Below are 15,779 nucleotides of genomic sequence, written 5' to 3' on the forward strand. Positions count from 1 at the left end.
CCGCCGCCACCGCCCACCAGTGACAGCCACTCTCTGTCCCCTCTAAGGTCCCACTACAGTGATGTCCGAGGGCGCCCGGAACATTGTGGCGGCCATGAAGGCTCATGGAGTGGACAAGGTCGTGGCCTGCACCTCGGGTGGGTGGTGGGGTCACGGAGGGGGGGGCTGAACTAGAGGGCGGGGACTGGAGGGGCCCTCTGAAAGGTGACATTGAAGCTGTTCTAAGTTGCCATGCTGTTGCCTTGACCTTGCTGAATGATACTGTGGACACAGTGGTGACCCACACAGTCCTGGACTTTGCAGTCGCAGGACCCCAGATGGGAGAGAGGGGGTAAACTGTCATGGTCACGCTGACATCCCAGATGAACAGGGCAGGAGGGAGAAGGAACAGGCAGAGGGTCAGGGCCAGACCAAGAGAAGCCTGAGGGAACTATGGGAGCCCAAGGAGGTGGCCCAGGAAAGGTTGGGGGGAGCCTTGCAGAACGGCAGAACATGGCTGCACACCGGCTCTCTGCCCCTGCGCTCCCAGTTATGGAGGGATGGACCTTAATCGAATAGTTGTCCTAAGGGGTTGGGGATTTGGCTGAGTCCTTGCCTAGCATGCGTAAGGCCTGGGTTCTGTCCCCTGCACCACAAAATAGTAATAATAATAATAATAATAACAACAACAACAATAATAGTTGTCCTGAGTAATAAAAAAAGAAGGTTACAGGGTGCATAACAAGAACAATTAATGCTGAGACAGGAAGAGAATCACAAGTACAAGGCCAGCCTCAGCAACTTAGGGAGACCTGTCTCAAAATACAAAAAAATACAAAGGTCTGGGGATGTAGCTCCATGATAAAGCACCCCTGGGTTCAATCTCCATCGCAAAAAAAAAAAAAAAAAAAATTAAAGAGCAATTAATGCTAGCAGTATTTATTGAGCACTTACTGGATAAGAGATAAAGCCACTTAATCTTTGCAAAACTCCTTTGGGTGCTTATAGACAAAGTGGCACATAGTAGGTGCTTAGGAGATGCCAGCTATTGTTATTATCGTCTCCCTGGCATAGCTCAGGAGCCATGGCACAGGAAGGCCATCTGGCTGGATCACCTAAGTTCACACATCTGTGTCTGGCAGAGCAGGGAGGGGCACCTGGCTCCTGTCTCCACAGTCCACCCCCCTCACCTGTGTTTCATCCCTCAGATGGCCTCCTGGGAAGGGACGTGGCGCAAGGACAGGCTGTGTGGTGGGGGTAATTCTCCAGGCAGCAGGGGCAGCAAGCCCAAAGCCCTGGCCAGCCATGCCCAGCGGGAGGGCAGGAGGCAAAATCATTTATGGCTTTTTTTCCTTCAAGCTTTGAAATGGAGAAATAATCCCAGACCTGTAATTTTAGAATGGTCTGCTCTTGATTTCTCTCTCTCTCTCTCTCTCTCTCTCTCTCTCTCTCCCCCTCCCTCCCCCTTTTCTTTGTGTTTGTGTGTCCTCCTGCCCACATGCACAGGCAACTTGAGATGAGGTCACATGATGTTGCCCACACCAGTCTCGAACTCCTGGGCTCAAGTGACCTTCCAGCCTCAGCCTTCCAAATAGCTGGTACTACAAGCCCATGCCACTACATCTATCTTCCATATTTATTATTATTATAAATTTCTTTTTTTGGTACTGGGGATTAAGCCCAGGGCTTCTCACATGCTAGTCAAAGGCTCTACTCCTGAGCTACATCCTCCGCCCTTTATTTTATTTTACTTTAAGGCAGGATCTCACCAAATTGCACAAGCTGGCCTCAAACTTGCAATATTCCTACCTCAACCTACTGAGTAGCTGGGATTATTGGTTCCATCATGATTACCATCATGCCTGGCATATAAAAAAATTCAAACAAAAAAACCCACAAAATAATAGAATGAATACTTATATTGCTGCCACCTCGATTCAAAAATTGCTGATATTGCCGGGTACAGTTGTGCACACCTGCAATCCCAGCAACTTGGGAGGCTGAAGCAGGAAGATCAAAAGTCCCAAGGCTAGCCTGGACAACTTAGCAAGATCCTATCTCAAAAGAAAATGTTATAAGGGTTGGGGATGTGGCTCCGTGGTAGAGTGCTTGCCTAGCATGTGTGGGGCCCTGGGTTCAATCCCTAGTACTGCCAAGAAAATTGTTAAAATTTATCATAATTGGTTTATCTGTGTACAAATAAATGTACACAAGTATTTTTGTTTTTCTTTTCCCAAACTATTTGGTGTGGAGTTACATGACCAGGAAGCCCTTCAGCAACTCCTAAGAAAGGGACTTTGTCTTCTAGAACACAATGCTGTTGTCACAGCCAAGTAAATCAACTCTAGGCCTCTTCTAGTCCCTAAATCTTAGAGTCAAATATTCCCTCCGGGTTCAAGTTTCATGATTAGAAAGACCCTTGTCCTCTTAGGAGCTGGAGTTAATCCATCACAGTTTGGGGAGAGTTGTTTTCTAAGGACGTTTCTGAGAGGATTAGAAAGAAACCCAGGGTAAACGACAGACTGGATTTGTGATTGTTCCTCGGGAGAGGCTGTTCTCAATGCTGAATGAAGAGGGAGGCCCTTATGTGTGTGTGGCCTTGGGACTTGGTTTCCTCATCTGTAAAGAGGGACTCATGCTGTCCATGAACCAATGGGACAATCACAGTGACCAGTGACTGAGTTTTGCTCTGTACCAGACCTCATCATAACCATTTGCATTAACTCCAACACTTTTTCTTTTTGGTCCTTGGAATGGAACCCAGGGCTTTGTGCATGCTAAGCACCTGCTCTGCTACTGAGCAGCGTCCCCAGCCCCAACTCAATCTTCTATCATCCCAGTTTACACGTGAAGAAACAGGCAGCTGGCCAGCGGGAGACTGAGAACTTCAACCCAGACCGAACCGAGCTCTTAATCATCTTACCAAACTGCTCCTAAAGCATTTAGCTTGGGGGTGGTCTATACCTGTATTCCCATCAGCTTGGGAGGCTGAGGCACTGAGGCAGGAGGATCATGAGTTCAAAGCCAGCTACAGCAATTTAGTAAGACCCTGTCTCTAAATAAAATATAAAAAGGGGCTGAGGATGTGGGTCCATGGTTGAGTGGCCCTGGATTTAATCCCCAGTACAAAGCAACAAACAAGCATTTAGCAGGGTTGGGACATGGTTAGCATTTTATAAATGTGAGCCTCAGCTAGGCTATGGAATGCCTTCAAATATGTACTGAGCACCTACAGGATTCCAGGCCCTTCTAAGGGCTGGGAATGGGACAGTGAACATGACAAAGTCCCTGTCTGTGGAACTGGCTTTCAAGGGAGGGAGGGAGGTAGTATTTTAGGCCCAAGGGTGACTTTGGTGTGAAAGCTGGGAAGGATACCAGGGGGAAAAGAACAGGCAGAGTAAAGGGGGTGGTCGGTAGGGCGGGGTTGCAATTTTAAATAGGCTGGTCAGGGAAAGTTGCTCTGAGAGGCGACCTTTAATCAAAGTGTGCAAGGAAAAGCAGGGAGAGGGAATCACACTGGGGCAGAGGGACCAGCCCTTGCAAAGGCTGCCGGGTGGAGCGTGGCTGGCACAGGCCAACTGGAAGGGAAATGCTGGGCGGTGATGTCAGGGAGTTGATGGGGCCAGATCAGCTGGGGACTCTGGGCTGAACCTGATGAGGACTTGGCTCTCACCCTGAGTGAGATCCACTGACAGGACCTGACTCAGGTGTTCATAGGCTCCCTTGGCTGGGAGGGATGGGAGTCAGGGACAAGGAGACCAGAGAAGAATGGGAGGTCACAGTGGATAGGACCAGGAGGGGTGGGGAGAGGTCAGATTTAGAATCACTGTGATCTGCAGACTGCTCGTAGGTGGAGTTTGAGAGAGAGGCGGCTGAAGAGATCTCACCTTTGTAACTCAGTGTAAGGCTGCAGTGAGCCACTGTAGCATTTTGTCCTGGCCCCAAGTCAACACATCACAGGCTGACCCTGCCCTGTGTCTCCCCATCAGCCTTCCTGCTATGGGACCCAGCCAAGGTGCCTCCACGACTGCAGGACGTGACCGATGACCACATCCGGATGCACAAAGTGCTGCAGGAGTCAGGCCTGAAATACGTGGCTGTGATGCCACCACACATAGGTGAGTGGAGCTGGGACCCAGCAGCCCTGTCACTTCCAGCTTGTTCCCATCTGCCCTCTGGAGAGATCTACAAGGCCTTCCTTGGCAATTGCATATCATGAAATTCCCAGTTCAGCTGGGTCTGGTGGCTCATGTCTGTATCCCAGTGACTTGGGAGGCTGAGGCAGGAGGATCTCAAGTTCAAAGCCAGCCTCAGTAATTTAGCAAGGCCCTAAGCAACTCAGTGAGACTCTGTCTCTAAATAAAATACAAAAAAAGAGCTGGGGATATGATTCAGTGGTTGAATGCTCTTGAGTTCAGTCCCAGTACCAAAAAAAAAAAAAAAAGAAAGAAAGAAAGGGCTGGGGATGTGGCTCAGTTTTGATCGAACCTTGGGTTCAATCCCTGGTACCAAAAAAAAAAAAAAAAGGAAGAAGAAAGAAAGAAATTCTATTTCATATCCAGGTGCCCCTCTAAAAAACAACAACAACAAAAAAGGCAAACATGCTTCCTACCCTTCTCTGCCTTCCCTGCTTTACTTAATCTCCCTTCTTAATCTCTGACATGCTGTTATCTCTGCTTAACAAGACATCTGAATGTAGAAATGTGAAACCACTACTATTGTTTATGGTGACTGTAACCCAGTACTGGGAGGTAACTAGGCTCAATGGGTGGCTCTTTCTTGGGAGTCTCAAGTAGTGCTGCGGTCATAGGGTGGCTGGGCCTAGTTTCAAGTGGAAGGCTTCCTCATAGATATGTCTGCTGGTTGATGCAGACATCAGCTGGATACCTTCAGGTGGCCTCCCCATGTGGCCAGGTCTTCCTCACACCATGGTAGCTGGGTCCCCAAGGTAAGAGTCTTGGAGGGGCCTTATGGAAGCTACATCATCTTTATGGCCTGGTATCAAAAGCCCCTTAGTGCTACTTCCAATGCATGTTGTTGATTAGAAGCAAGTTATTGCACATGCTTAGCATGCCCAAGACCCTAGGTTCAATCCTCAGCACCCAGGGCCAGAGGGGGGTTGACCCACAAATTATTAGGGCTGACCTAAATCAAAGAGATGGGACTTAAACTTACCACACGTAGAAGATATATGCTTTCTTTATGTTATTGAGTATATGTCTCCCTCACTGGAATGTCAGTATTGACAGCAGAGGGGTTTTTGTTTTGTTGTGGTGCTGGGATGGAACCCAGGGCCTTGCACCTGTTGGGTCAGGTCTGTACCACTGACTACACCCCCCACCCAAAATAGGGGTTTTGTCTTGTTTGGATCACAGCTGTGTTCCTAATGCCTAATACAAAGCCTGGCATGTTGTAGGTGCTTAGTAGTTGTCAGATGAACTAATGTGGGGAAACACACTTGTGGTCATGTTGTAGAGCATGTTGGTCAACTTTTCATCACTGTGACCAAATACCTGAGAAAAGCAATTGAAAGAAGGAAAGGTTCATTTTGGCTGAGGGTTTCAGAGATTTCAGTGCATGGTCCACTGAATCCTTTATTTATATGCCTGTAAAGAGGCGGACATATCATGGCAGAGGAAAGCTGCTCAACTCATGACACTCAGAAAGCAGAGAGAGAGAGAGAGAGAGAATGGGACTGGGGACAAATACAAATATATCCTTCCATCCAGGATGGTGGCACACACCTGTAAGCTTAACTACTCTGGAGGCTAACACAGGAGGTTCACAAGTTCAAGTACAGACTCAGCAACTTAGTGAGACCCTTTCTCAAAATAAAAAATAAAAGGGGTGGGAAAGGTAGGTCAGTGGTAGAGAGCCCTGGGTTTAATCCCTGGGAGCTAAAAAAAAAAAAGAAAGAAAAGAAAGAAACAAAAAGAAAGAAACTAGACCCCTCCAGATCTTGTCCTAGTGACATCCTTCCTCCAAGCAGACCCCTCCCAAAGTTTCTACCATCTCTCAGTAATGATGTCAAGTTATGAGTCTAACAATGGATTAACCTCCTGATGGGGTTAGAGCCCTCAAGATCCAGTCACCTTCTCGAAGGCCCCACCTCAGCACACTGCTGCTCTAGGGACCAAGCCTTCAACATATGAGACTTTGGGGAACATTCCAGGCCCAAATCATAATGAGAAGGAAAAGGTAAAACACAACTGCACCTCTTTTTCCCTTCTCAGGTCTGGAACCCATTCTGAGAGCCGTAGAGTCAGGCCTAGAGAGAGGCTCATTCATTCAACAAATGCCTCTCACCTGTGAATGTGTGCCTGGCAGCATATAAGTGCTGGTGATGTGGTCCCTGTTCTCATGAGGCATACATTTCTATTGGGGATAGGTAAATAATGGAGAGAGACAGATGCATTTGTCAATGCCCGGCTCTATTATTCTACTTTTTTAAAAATTTGATATTTTTAGTTGTAGATGGACACAATATCTTTATTTTATTTATTTATTTTTATGCGGTGCTGAGGATCAAACCCAGTGCCTCATACCTGCCAGACAAGTGCTTTACCACTGAGCCACAACCCCAGCCCCTATTATTCCATTTCTTAACCTTGTTTGAAGTGACTACTTAGAGATCATGCCTGAAAAGTAGTTAACACAGAATAGTATATTTTAGGATGTTTTTCGTGTGTGTTTGTAGATTTTGTTTTTCTGGTGTATGTGAAAACTTTTGAACCCCTAGAAATGTTGAAGGCATTAGAGATCCCTTTGTCTAGGCTATTAGTTAATATATTGCCATGTCCTGAACCTCTCTCTCCATATATATTTTCTCCTAAATATGTGTGTGTGTGTGTGTGTGTGTGTACATTTCTGAACTATTTGAGAGAAGTTTTCGGCCATGTCATACTTCACTCTTAAATACCTCAACAGGCATCTCCCAAGAAGAAGGATATTTGCATAAGAACTATTAGCACATCTAAGGAAATGGACATTAACTCTTTTTAAAAAATATTTTTAGTTATAGATGAACACAATGCCTTTATTTATGTATTTTTATATGGTGCTGAGAATAGAACCCAGTACTTTACATGTGCTAGGGAAGCGCTCTACCACTGAGCCACAACCCCAGACCCCCCCCCAATTAACTCTTACATCATTCATTATCCACCTCATTCTCAAATTTCTCCAGTTGTCAGAAAATATCTTTTCAACCTACCTCTTATACCCCAAATCAAGATTCAGTTGCATTTCCCCTTTAATCTGAAACAATATCCCCTGCCCTTAAAAAAAACAACAACATTTTCCGTAATATTAATCAAGCCAAGTATTATTTTTATTTTCATTTTTAAACATTTATTTGTTTGTTATGGTACCCTAGTGCTCAACACTGAAGTGCATTTCCAGTCCTTTTTATTTTTTGAGACAGAATCTTGTTAAATTGCTGACTTCAGGCCTCAGACTTGCAATCCTTCTGCCTCAGCCTCCCGTGTAGCTGGGATTACTGCTGTATGCCACAGAGCCCAGCTCTATTTTTTTTTTTTTTTTTGAGGTGGGATCTCACTATGTTGGTCTCCAATTCCTGGGCTCAAGAGATCCTCCCCTCTTGCCCTCCTGACTAGCTGGCACCACAGGCATGCATCATCACACCTGGCTCTTTTTAAATGTCCCATATTCTAGATTTTTCTGGTTATTTTCTTTGATACAAACTAAACATTTTTGGCAGGAATGCCACATGGGTGAGTATGTGTTCCTTATTGCACATGATCTCAGGCTGCCCCTGAACAGGTGATATCACATATGATCCCTACATTTAGTTGGTTGCTGTCAGATACAATTTTTAATTATCATAGTGCAGCCACTAGATGCCCTCTCCAGAGTCAGGTTATGCCTGTCCACTGTCCCTACTAAGGAAGATCTAGTTGGGCCTGGTAGAGTATTTCCTGATATGCACAATGTCCTGGATTCTATCCCCAGCACCGTAAAGAAAAAAGACCTAGTTGTACCTCTGGCATGGAACATACCAATTCATTGTCACAGAATGTGTCTCTTCTTCCAGGGCCTGGAAAACAGAATCATACTTGAGACCTGACACTCAGTCCTCCCAGTGAGGTCCAAAGACAGGAAAGCACCCAGAATTGGGGGAATCCATAGCAAATCCAGCCTTTACCACTGGAGAGTGACACTTTGCACGCCTAAGAGGTGACTTCCTCTAAGGCTCAGCTGGCCCATTTGTAACCCTAGGTCCCAGCCTGACCTCTGATTTTTCTCTTTCCTCCTAACGTTGTCTCTTTTACTTGTTTGCTTTAGTTGCCTTTTTCTAATGCATGTCTGTCTGCTGGGGACAGGGATTCTCATCAGTTTTGTCCCCTACTGGGTGCACTGCACTGGTGCATAATAGGAACGAAACAAGGAGTTGTTGAACAGATAAGCGCCTGCACATGGGAAGTCCCTCTGGGCTGTCGTGCTACCTGTGCAGGGCATAGGTGGCACTGGCAAAGCTTTTGCAGTCATCCTGTGCTGGGGGTGGGAAAGGACATTGGCTTCAGCCATCCTTTCTGTTTTTACCTCACAGGGGACCAGCCGCTAACTGGGGCCTACACAGTGACTCTGGATGGACGAGGACCCTCAAGGGTCATCTCCAAACATGACCTGGGCCACTTCATGCTGCGCTGCCTCACTACTGATGAGTATGATGGGCACAGCACCTATCCCTCCCACCAGTACGAGTAGGACCCTGTCCCCATCCAGGAGGACGGCATTCTGGGATATGAGACACAAAGAAAAGAACAATAAAATTTGAGCCAAGAGCTTGAAATTATTCAGACAACCTGACAATGGGACTCTCTCTGCCTGTGAGAATTTCAGTGTCTCTGTGTACAATGTTCTAGGTCTCATTCATTCATTTGTTCAGTAAGAGTTTATCAAGTCCCTTCTCTGTGCCCAGCCCCTGTGCACAGAGGAGGTAGCTAGGACCCCTGCTCTCTCTACTGCCATGTATCTCATAGTGCAGTGAGAAAGATAGCCCTGCCACTGACAGTGACAACCCAGCATGGTCAGAGCTCTGATGCATAAAGTACATGGAACAGTGGCATCCCTAAGGGGGTACCTGACCCAGCTTATAGAGCAAGAAAGGTTTTGTGGAAAAGGGATATATGTTCAACCTGAGACCTGGTTTGATAAGACTAATCCAAGAGAAGATTCTAGGGCAGAAGAAATAACAGGAGCAAAGGCCAGGAGGCCAGAAAGCACATAGCTTCTTTGAAGAGTTAAAATTTGTCCCCGACAGTTAATAATACTGCTGCTCAGAGGTGAGAAGATCAGATACAAGAAGCTGGATCATGGGGGCTAAACTGTGCAAAGTCATTGTAAAAAGTTTGAGCTTTATTCTGAGGTTTCATGCAGGAGAGGGATGGGGACAGTCAGGTGTATGTTTTTTAAGGCTTTCTTTGGCTACTGTTTGGAGGTGGATCTGTAGGAGGGGGACAGCCTTGGAGGCTGGGACCAAAGAGCTGAACCAAAGAGCTGAACCAAAGCAGGGGCCTTGGGGAGGACAGAGAAGGTGGGAGGACCTCTCAAGAGCCTGGATGGACAGTCTGTGGGGGAAGGGAGGGAGGACTAATCAACAGGGATTAGTCCACCCGGCTCACTACCCATTTCCCCACCTCTGTAGCCCTAGAAATCCCTTCCAGGTCTGCACTGCAAGCACCAGGACGACTCGACTGACAAATACCAACGCTGGAGAACTGACCTGAGGAGTCTTAAACCTCCTCCCTTTTATGGATGGCTAAATAAAACACCTCCCCTTCCCCTTAGTGAACACTTCTGGAGGGGCTGGAGGGGTTGCTGGGGCAGACCTCAGGAAGCCAGCAGGATTCCATTTCTGCCCTCCCATTTCTGTCACATTGCCCAAGCATTTAATGAACTTTCACTGTGTATGAGCTCTATGGCCTCCCAACAAGATCATCACCGCTGCTCTTTGCTGCCTCTGGATACCAGCATACCAGGCCTGGACCCAATCTGGCACACCCCTCCCCCACACCTCACTTTCCAGGGGGGGCTGCTGCCACAGAACAAACAGTGGGTGACAGAGATAACCCACAGCTCAGACAGTGATGGCCCAGGACTGGGATGGCAAAAAGGTGGTGGTGGGGGGTGTCACAGGAAACCATGGGCACCCAAAATTGGCCGGATCTAGCCTATGAGTGAGGACTTCTGGGAGGAGGAAACCTTGGAATTTTTTTGTTTTGAAGTACTGGGGATAGAACCCCCGGGGTGCTCCACTTCCCAGCCCCGATTATTTTTTACTTTCAGACAGGGTCTCACTAAATTGCCAAGATGGCTGCGAGTTGCTGATGAGTTGCTGAGATTACAGGAATAAGCCACCGCCTGACTTGGAGATGGATTCTTAGAGAGGTAGTCTACTTCAGGACAAGGAAACAAACTTAAAGAGCCCTCTTTCTCTCTCTCTCTTTTATTTTTTTTCTCTCTCTCTCTTTTATTTTTTTTAATTTTTATTTATTTTTTAGTTGTAGTTGGACACAGTACCTTGATTTTATTTATTTTTATGTGGCGCTGAGGATCGAACCCAGCGCCTCACGCATGCTAGGTGAGAGCTCTACCGCTGAGCCACAACCCCAGCCCTCTCTTTCTCTTTTTTAATTTTAAGTTGTAGGTGGATACAATGCCCTTATTTAACTTGTTTTTATTTTTATGTGGTGCCGGGGATGGAACCCAGTGCCTCACGCATGCGCGGCAAGCACTCTACCACTAAGCCACAACCCCAGTCCCCCATTCTCATTTTTGAGTGCGTGCTATGGAACTGTCATGTTGCTGGTACTGAAGATAAAGCAGCGAAGAAAGCGGACAAAATCCCTTAATTCGTGCTAAGGGAAGACTGGAGCCATTTTAGAAAAACTGAAAGTGAAAGTTTTAGAAAAACTGAAAGTGATGTCTCTAGCGTGGGGGAGAGGCTCACAGGCCAGATCGTGAAGGGCTTTGAGGCAAAAGCTTAAGGAATCTGGAATTTTCAAGGCTGTGGGAAGCCATGAAAAGCTTCCAGCAGCAGAGGGGCCATCCTGAGACGAAGAATGGAGTGCCAGAGGGATTCCACGGGGGACCACCAGAGGCCGTGCTGAGAAGTGTGCGGGATTAAGAAAGGGCTGCAACTTCTTACAGTTGTCAGGCAGGGAGGGAGGACCCAGGCAGCGAGGGGGCGGGGCCGTGGTCGCCCAGGCAACACAGGCCGCGCAAAACTATTGGCTAGCGTTTAGCTACATCATCCGCCCCCCCCCCACCTCCGCTACAGTGCTAGCCTTAGGAACACCCAGGGCGGGGCCTCTGCCAGTGCTCAGCCCCGCCCACCTGAAAAGCAGGGAGTGGGGCGGGTGCCTACAGGTCTAACTCGGCAACGGGGTCCCGGCCTGGTATAAAGGGACCGTAGACAGCAATACTGACGATCTTGGTACAAAGACCGTAGCTAAATTGAAGGGAGCGGCTTTGACTGCTCTCCACTACCCTCCGTCCTGGACCCTAGCGATGCAGTTCTGCCCATGACCGCTCGGAATCCTTTAAATGGTCGCGGGCGCAAGAGAGGGGAGGAGAGGGGAGTAGGGCGGGTTGGGCGGGTCGGGTCTCCGGGCGTCCGACGGTGGCTCCGCCCAGCCAATCGGAGCCCCGCGGTGGGCAGGATTCCAGCCAATCTTGGCTCGCGGCTAGGCTCCGGGGCGGAGCTGGGTGGTTTGAGGCCAGGAGGAGAGGCCCCCGGGAGGTGAGCTAGGTCTCTACTCCGCACTGGTGGGTCGGTACGCGGTAGGCTTTCCAGGAGGTGGTCATTGCGAACCTGGCATCCGAGGTGAGGAGTGGCCACTTGATTTGGGATTTACCTTGGGTTGGGGGATGTAGAGGCGTGCTCCAGAGATTAGTGGAGGTGGGGTCTGGGCGGGAGTGGAGGGCGCAGATTAAAGGTGACTGATAAGGTGTGAAGAGTTTGAGGACCAGAGACTGAGTTCGCGATCCAGGGCGGGAGGTGAGGCAGGATTTTCAGATGGAGGAAATTTGAAGCTGCGACATGGAGTAATTGGAGAAGCCAGAGAACCCGGGGAAGGAACTTTTGGGGCAGGGTGTCTTAAAGATTCGAAGACAGTTTAGATTTCCCCGATGGGCTGAGTTCGGGGCTCCGTAGTATTCTGGTTAAGGTGTGAGAAATTGAAGGCTGGTATCATGAACATTTGGTGAAACCAGAGAACTAGAGTCAAGGGATCTTAAAGAGTCCAAGACGCTGTGGCGGAGAAGAAGTGCTCACGGAGAGAGTTCAATGTTCGGGTCTTGAAGACGGACGGAGAGTTTGAGCTGAGATCTAGGGACCTTTCAAAGGGGAAAATTAGGAGAGTTTAGGGAGGTCTCAAAATTGATATCCCAGTCGCCCCAACGAGGTGGATATAAGAGCATCTGTCGTCTTTGAATGCCTGGGTCTCTGGACCGGAGAGAAGTCTGGAGAAGAATCCCTTACCTTTGGGGGTTTTAGGGACCGCGGAAAAGCACTTTTAGAGTTGAGCTGGGTGGGGGAGGGGTGTTCCGGGCGTGGAGCTCAGACTCGCCGCCCCGGAGGCAAGAGAGGGCGGGGCTCGCCTGGCGCCCGGCAGCTGGACGTCCGGGTTCCCTTCCCCCCACAACCGGGACCCCTGTGCGCATGCCCTAAGGGCGGTAGGGGCGTGGTTTTGTCCCGTTGGCGAGCGGGGCCCTCTGGGGATTGTAGTGCGAATTCTTGATCTGTTTGTGCGTGGCGGCTATTGGTCCACATTTCCCAGAAGCACCTGGGTCCAATTGGGGCGTTCCTGGGTGCTGAATATAGACCCAGGGAGGGGCGGAGCCTGTGGGACACCAAAGTTTCATTGGGTGGATCGCTAAGGGGCGGGTCTTGGCGTTACTTGAGTTCTAGCAAGTTTTCCTGTGGGGTGCGCTTTGGGGGAAGCTGAAGGCGCCGAGGGAAAGAATGAGGAAGGTCCTTTCCCTGCTCTTTGGAGTGCTCCCAGGCAGTTAGGAAAGAGAAAAGGGACAGACTATCCTCCCTGTAAGAAAAACAACCGACAAATAGGTGCACTAACATTCTCCAGGTAGCACGAATAAAACTACTGAGCTGGGCGCGGCGGAGCAAGCCTGTAATCCCAGCGACTTGGAGGCTGAAGCAGGAGAAAGGCAATTTCGAGGCCAGCTGGGCAACTCGGAGAGACCCTGTCTCAAAGTGGAAAAAAGGACAGGGGATGTGGCTCAGTGGTAGAGTGCTCCTGGGTTTGGTGCCCAATACAAAGAAAACAACTATTGAGCTGGTGTTGGGGAATCAGTGATAAAGCCTTTGCCTAGTGTGCACTGGGCCTTGGGTTCATCCCCTGCACGATGCAGGGGTGGGGATAGGGTGGATGAAGGGAGGGAGACCGACTATTGAACAAATGAATTAATTCGAACGAATAAATTAATTCTTGTTCATTAAGTACTTTCTGCTGTGTGTTGTGCCTTGTACATATTACACATTAGGTGTCTCCTTGACTATGTGGTGGAAAGTATTTTCACAATCTCCATTTTACAAATGAGTCCCACAGAAGTGACCTCACATCATTTCCCAAGATCACACAACTGAGCAGTGTCCAAGGCAGAGTTCAGACCTGGAATTCTCTACTTCTGATCCAGGTCTCTGTACTCCACACCTATCGGGTGGGTGAGGTGTCTGAAGAAATTAGTATTATGGAGAATAGTTTTAAAACTCTGAAGGACTGGGCTGGGGTTATAACTCAGTGGTAGAGCACTGGGTGAGGTGAGGCACTGGGTTCAATCCTCAGCACTGCATAAAAACAAATAAAATAAAGGTTAAAAAAAAATTCTGAAGGACTTGAGTTGGGATCTTGAGTTACTCTGCAGATGAGGAGATTGATTTTTTTAAAATATATTTTTAGTTGTAGATGAACAGAATTCCTTTATTTTAATTTTATGTGGTGTTGAGGATCAAACCTAGTGCTTCACACATGCTAGGCAAGTACTTTACCACTGAGCTACAACCCTAGCCCCAAAGAGATTGATTCTTATGGATGTAAATTCATTGTTACAGCACACAACAAGCAAATAAGGGGTATTCAAACCCAGCTATGTTTAAAAGTCCACGTCTTGTTTTATTTCCTTTTTTTTTTTTTTTGGTACTGAGGTTGAACCCAGGGGTGCTGTACCACTGACCTAAGTCCCAAGCTGTTTCTACTTTTTGAGACAGGGTCTCACTAAGTTGCACAGATTGGCTTGAAACTTGGACTCCTGCCTGCACTCAGCTCCCATCTTATGTTCTTAATCACATGCATTTATCACTTTCTTAAATTTGTAGGATTCTGGCTATGTGCATTTTAAAAGTCACTCCCAAGGGGCTAGGGTTGTAGCTCAGTGGTTGAGCACTTGGCTTGCATATGTGAGGCACTGGGTTCAATCCCTAGCATCACATAAAAAAAATAAATAAATATTAAAAAAAAAAAAGTCACTCCCAATTCCACAGTCCTACCTGGAAAAGTGGGATCCGAATGACCATGTATCTGTACTTGCCCTTCGTTTCTTCATAGAGCATCATGGTGGGAGGCCTGAAGAGGAAACACTCAGATTTGGAAGAGGAGGAGGAGGATGAAAAGTGGGACTGGAGTCCAGCAAGCCTTCGGAGCTGCCAACAAGCTCTGCTACGCATCTCCCTAGACAAAGTCCAGCGCAGCCTGGGCCCCCGAGCACCCAGCCTCCGCAGGCATGTCCTCATCCACAACACCCTACAGCAACTCCAGGCTGCCATTCACTTGGCTCCAGCACCTGCCCTGCCCCCCGAGCCCCTCTTCCTGGGCGAAGAAGATTTCTCCCTGTCCACCACCATCGGCTCTATCCTCAGGGAGTTGGAGACATCCATGGATGAGACAGAAGCACCTCAGAATCCAGTGGCTCCCCCAGGCCTCCAGAACGAAGTGCTACCCCAACCTGACCCAGTCTTCTTAGAAGCTCTGAGCTCCCGGTACCTGGGGGACTCTGGCCTGGATGACTTCTTTCTGGACATTGACACATCTGCAGTGGAAAAGGAGCCTGCACTGGCCCCCCCAGAACCTCCTCACAACCTCTTCTGTGCCCCAGGGTCCTGGGAGTGGAATGAACTAGATCACATCATGGAAATCATTCTAGGATCCTAAAAACTACCAAGGGGACAGAACCCTTCCTCACGGCGGCCACAGTGGGCTGGATCCCTGGATGCAACTTGTGTGTTTTGATGGGGGCTCCAGATAGTGACTACGGTCTCCTTTCCTCCCATTTCAGGGTTCCACAAACTTACTTGCATGTGTGTGTGTCTGGTTACCCCCGCCTTCTGTGAAGGTGGGTCTTCCTGAATTAATTTATCTGTTCCAAATGCCTTAATGAGACTCTGTTTCTGGGAGTCTGACTTCTCACATTTCTTCTGCCTTTCCTCCAGTTCCCACTCCCCTTGTGACCACTGGGTCCTCAGGGAAGATAAAGTGGGGCCTGTCAACAGTGGCAGGGGTGTGCTGCCAGGTTGCTCTAGAAACCCAGGCTCTGCCTCTTGAGGGAGTGGGAGGGGCTGGTCTCCTTCCCCCAGGCTGAACCCCACTTCCTTGGCAGGACCCCAGCCCCAGCAGCTTCCTGATTCAGAACCAGGCCGGACCACGTGCAATAGGGTGGAAACCAAACTGCTCCATGCCGCGTTATTTAAAAAGAAAGGCAGGGTTTGTGGTGGCTTTTTTTTTTTTTTTTTTTTTTTTTTTTTTTTTTTTTTTTTTTTTTTT

At 48.4% G+C, this 15,779-nt stretch overlaps 2 protein-coding genes across 2 annotated transcripts in view; both read left to right on the forward strand.

The window, feature by feature from the left end:
- Blvrb (biliverdin reductase B) overlaps nt 1–8,808 on the forward strand; it is a 17,749-nt gene extending 8,941 nt beyond the window's left edge. Inside the window, exons 3-5 of the mRNA XM_015496843.2 lie at nt 48–137; nt 3,969–4,097; nt 8,549–8,808. Of these exons, the coding sequence (XP_015352329.1) occupies nt 48–137; nt 3,969–4,097; nt 8,549–8,706 (377 nt within the window). The 3' untranslated portion in view covers nt 8,707–8,808. The remainder of the gene's footprint in view (nt 1–47; nt 138–3,968; nt 4,098–8,548) is intronic.
- Nucleotides 8,809–11,670: 2,862 nt separating this feature from the next.
- Sertad3 (SERTA domain containing 3) lies at nt 11,671–15,775 on the forward strand. Its single transcript, XM_015496844.2, has 2 exons — nt 11,671–11,827; nt 14,568–15,775. The coding sequence occupies exon 2, from the start codon at nt 14,574–14,576 to the stop codon at nt 15,168–15,170; it is 597 nt and encodes a 198-aa protein (XP_015352330.1). The 5' UTR covers nt 11,671–11,827; nt 14,568–14,573; the 3' UTR covers nt 15,171–15,775.
- The last annotated feature ends 4 nt before the right edge of the window (nt 15,776–15,779 follow it).

Source organism: Marmota marmota, unplaced genomic scaffold (assembly GCF_001458135.2).
Source record: "Marmota marmota marmota unplaced genomic scaffold, marMar, whole genome shotgun sequence".
Lineage (NCBI taxonomy): Eukaryota > Metazoa > Chordata > Mammalia > Rodentia > Sciuridae > Marmota > Marmota marmota.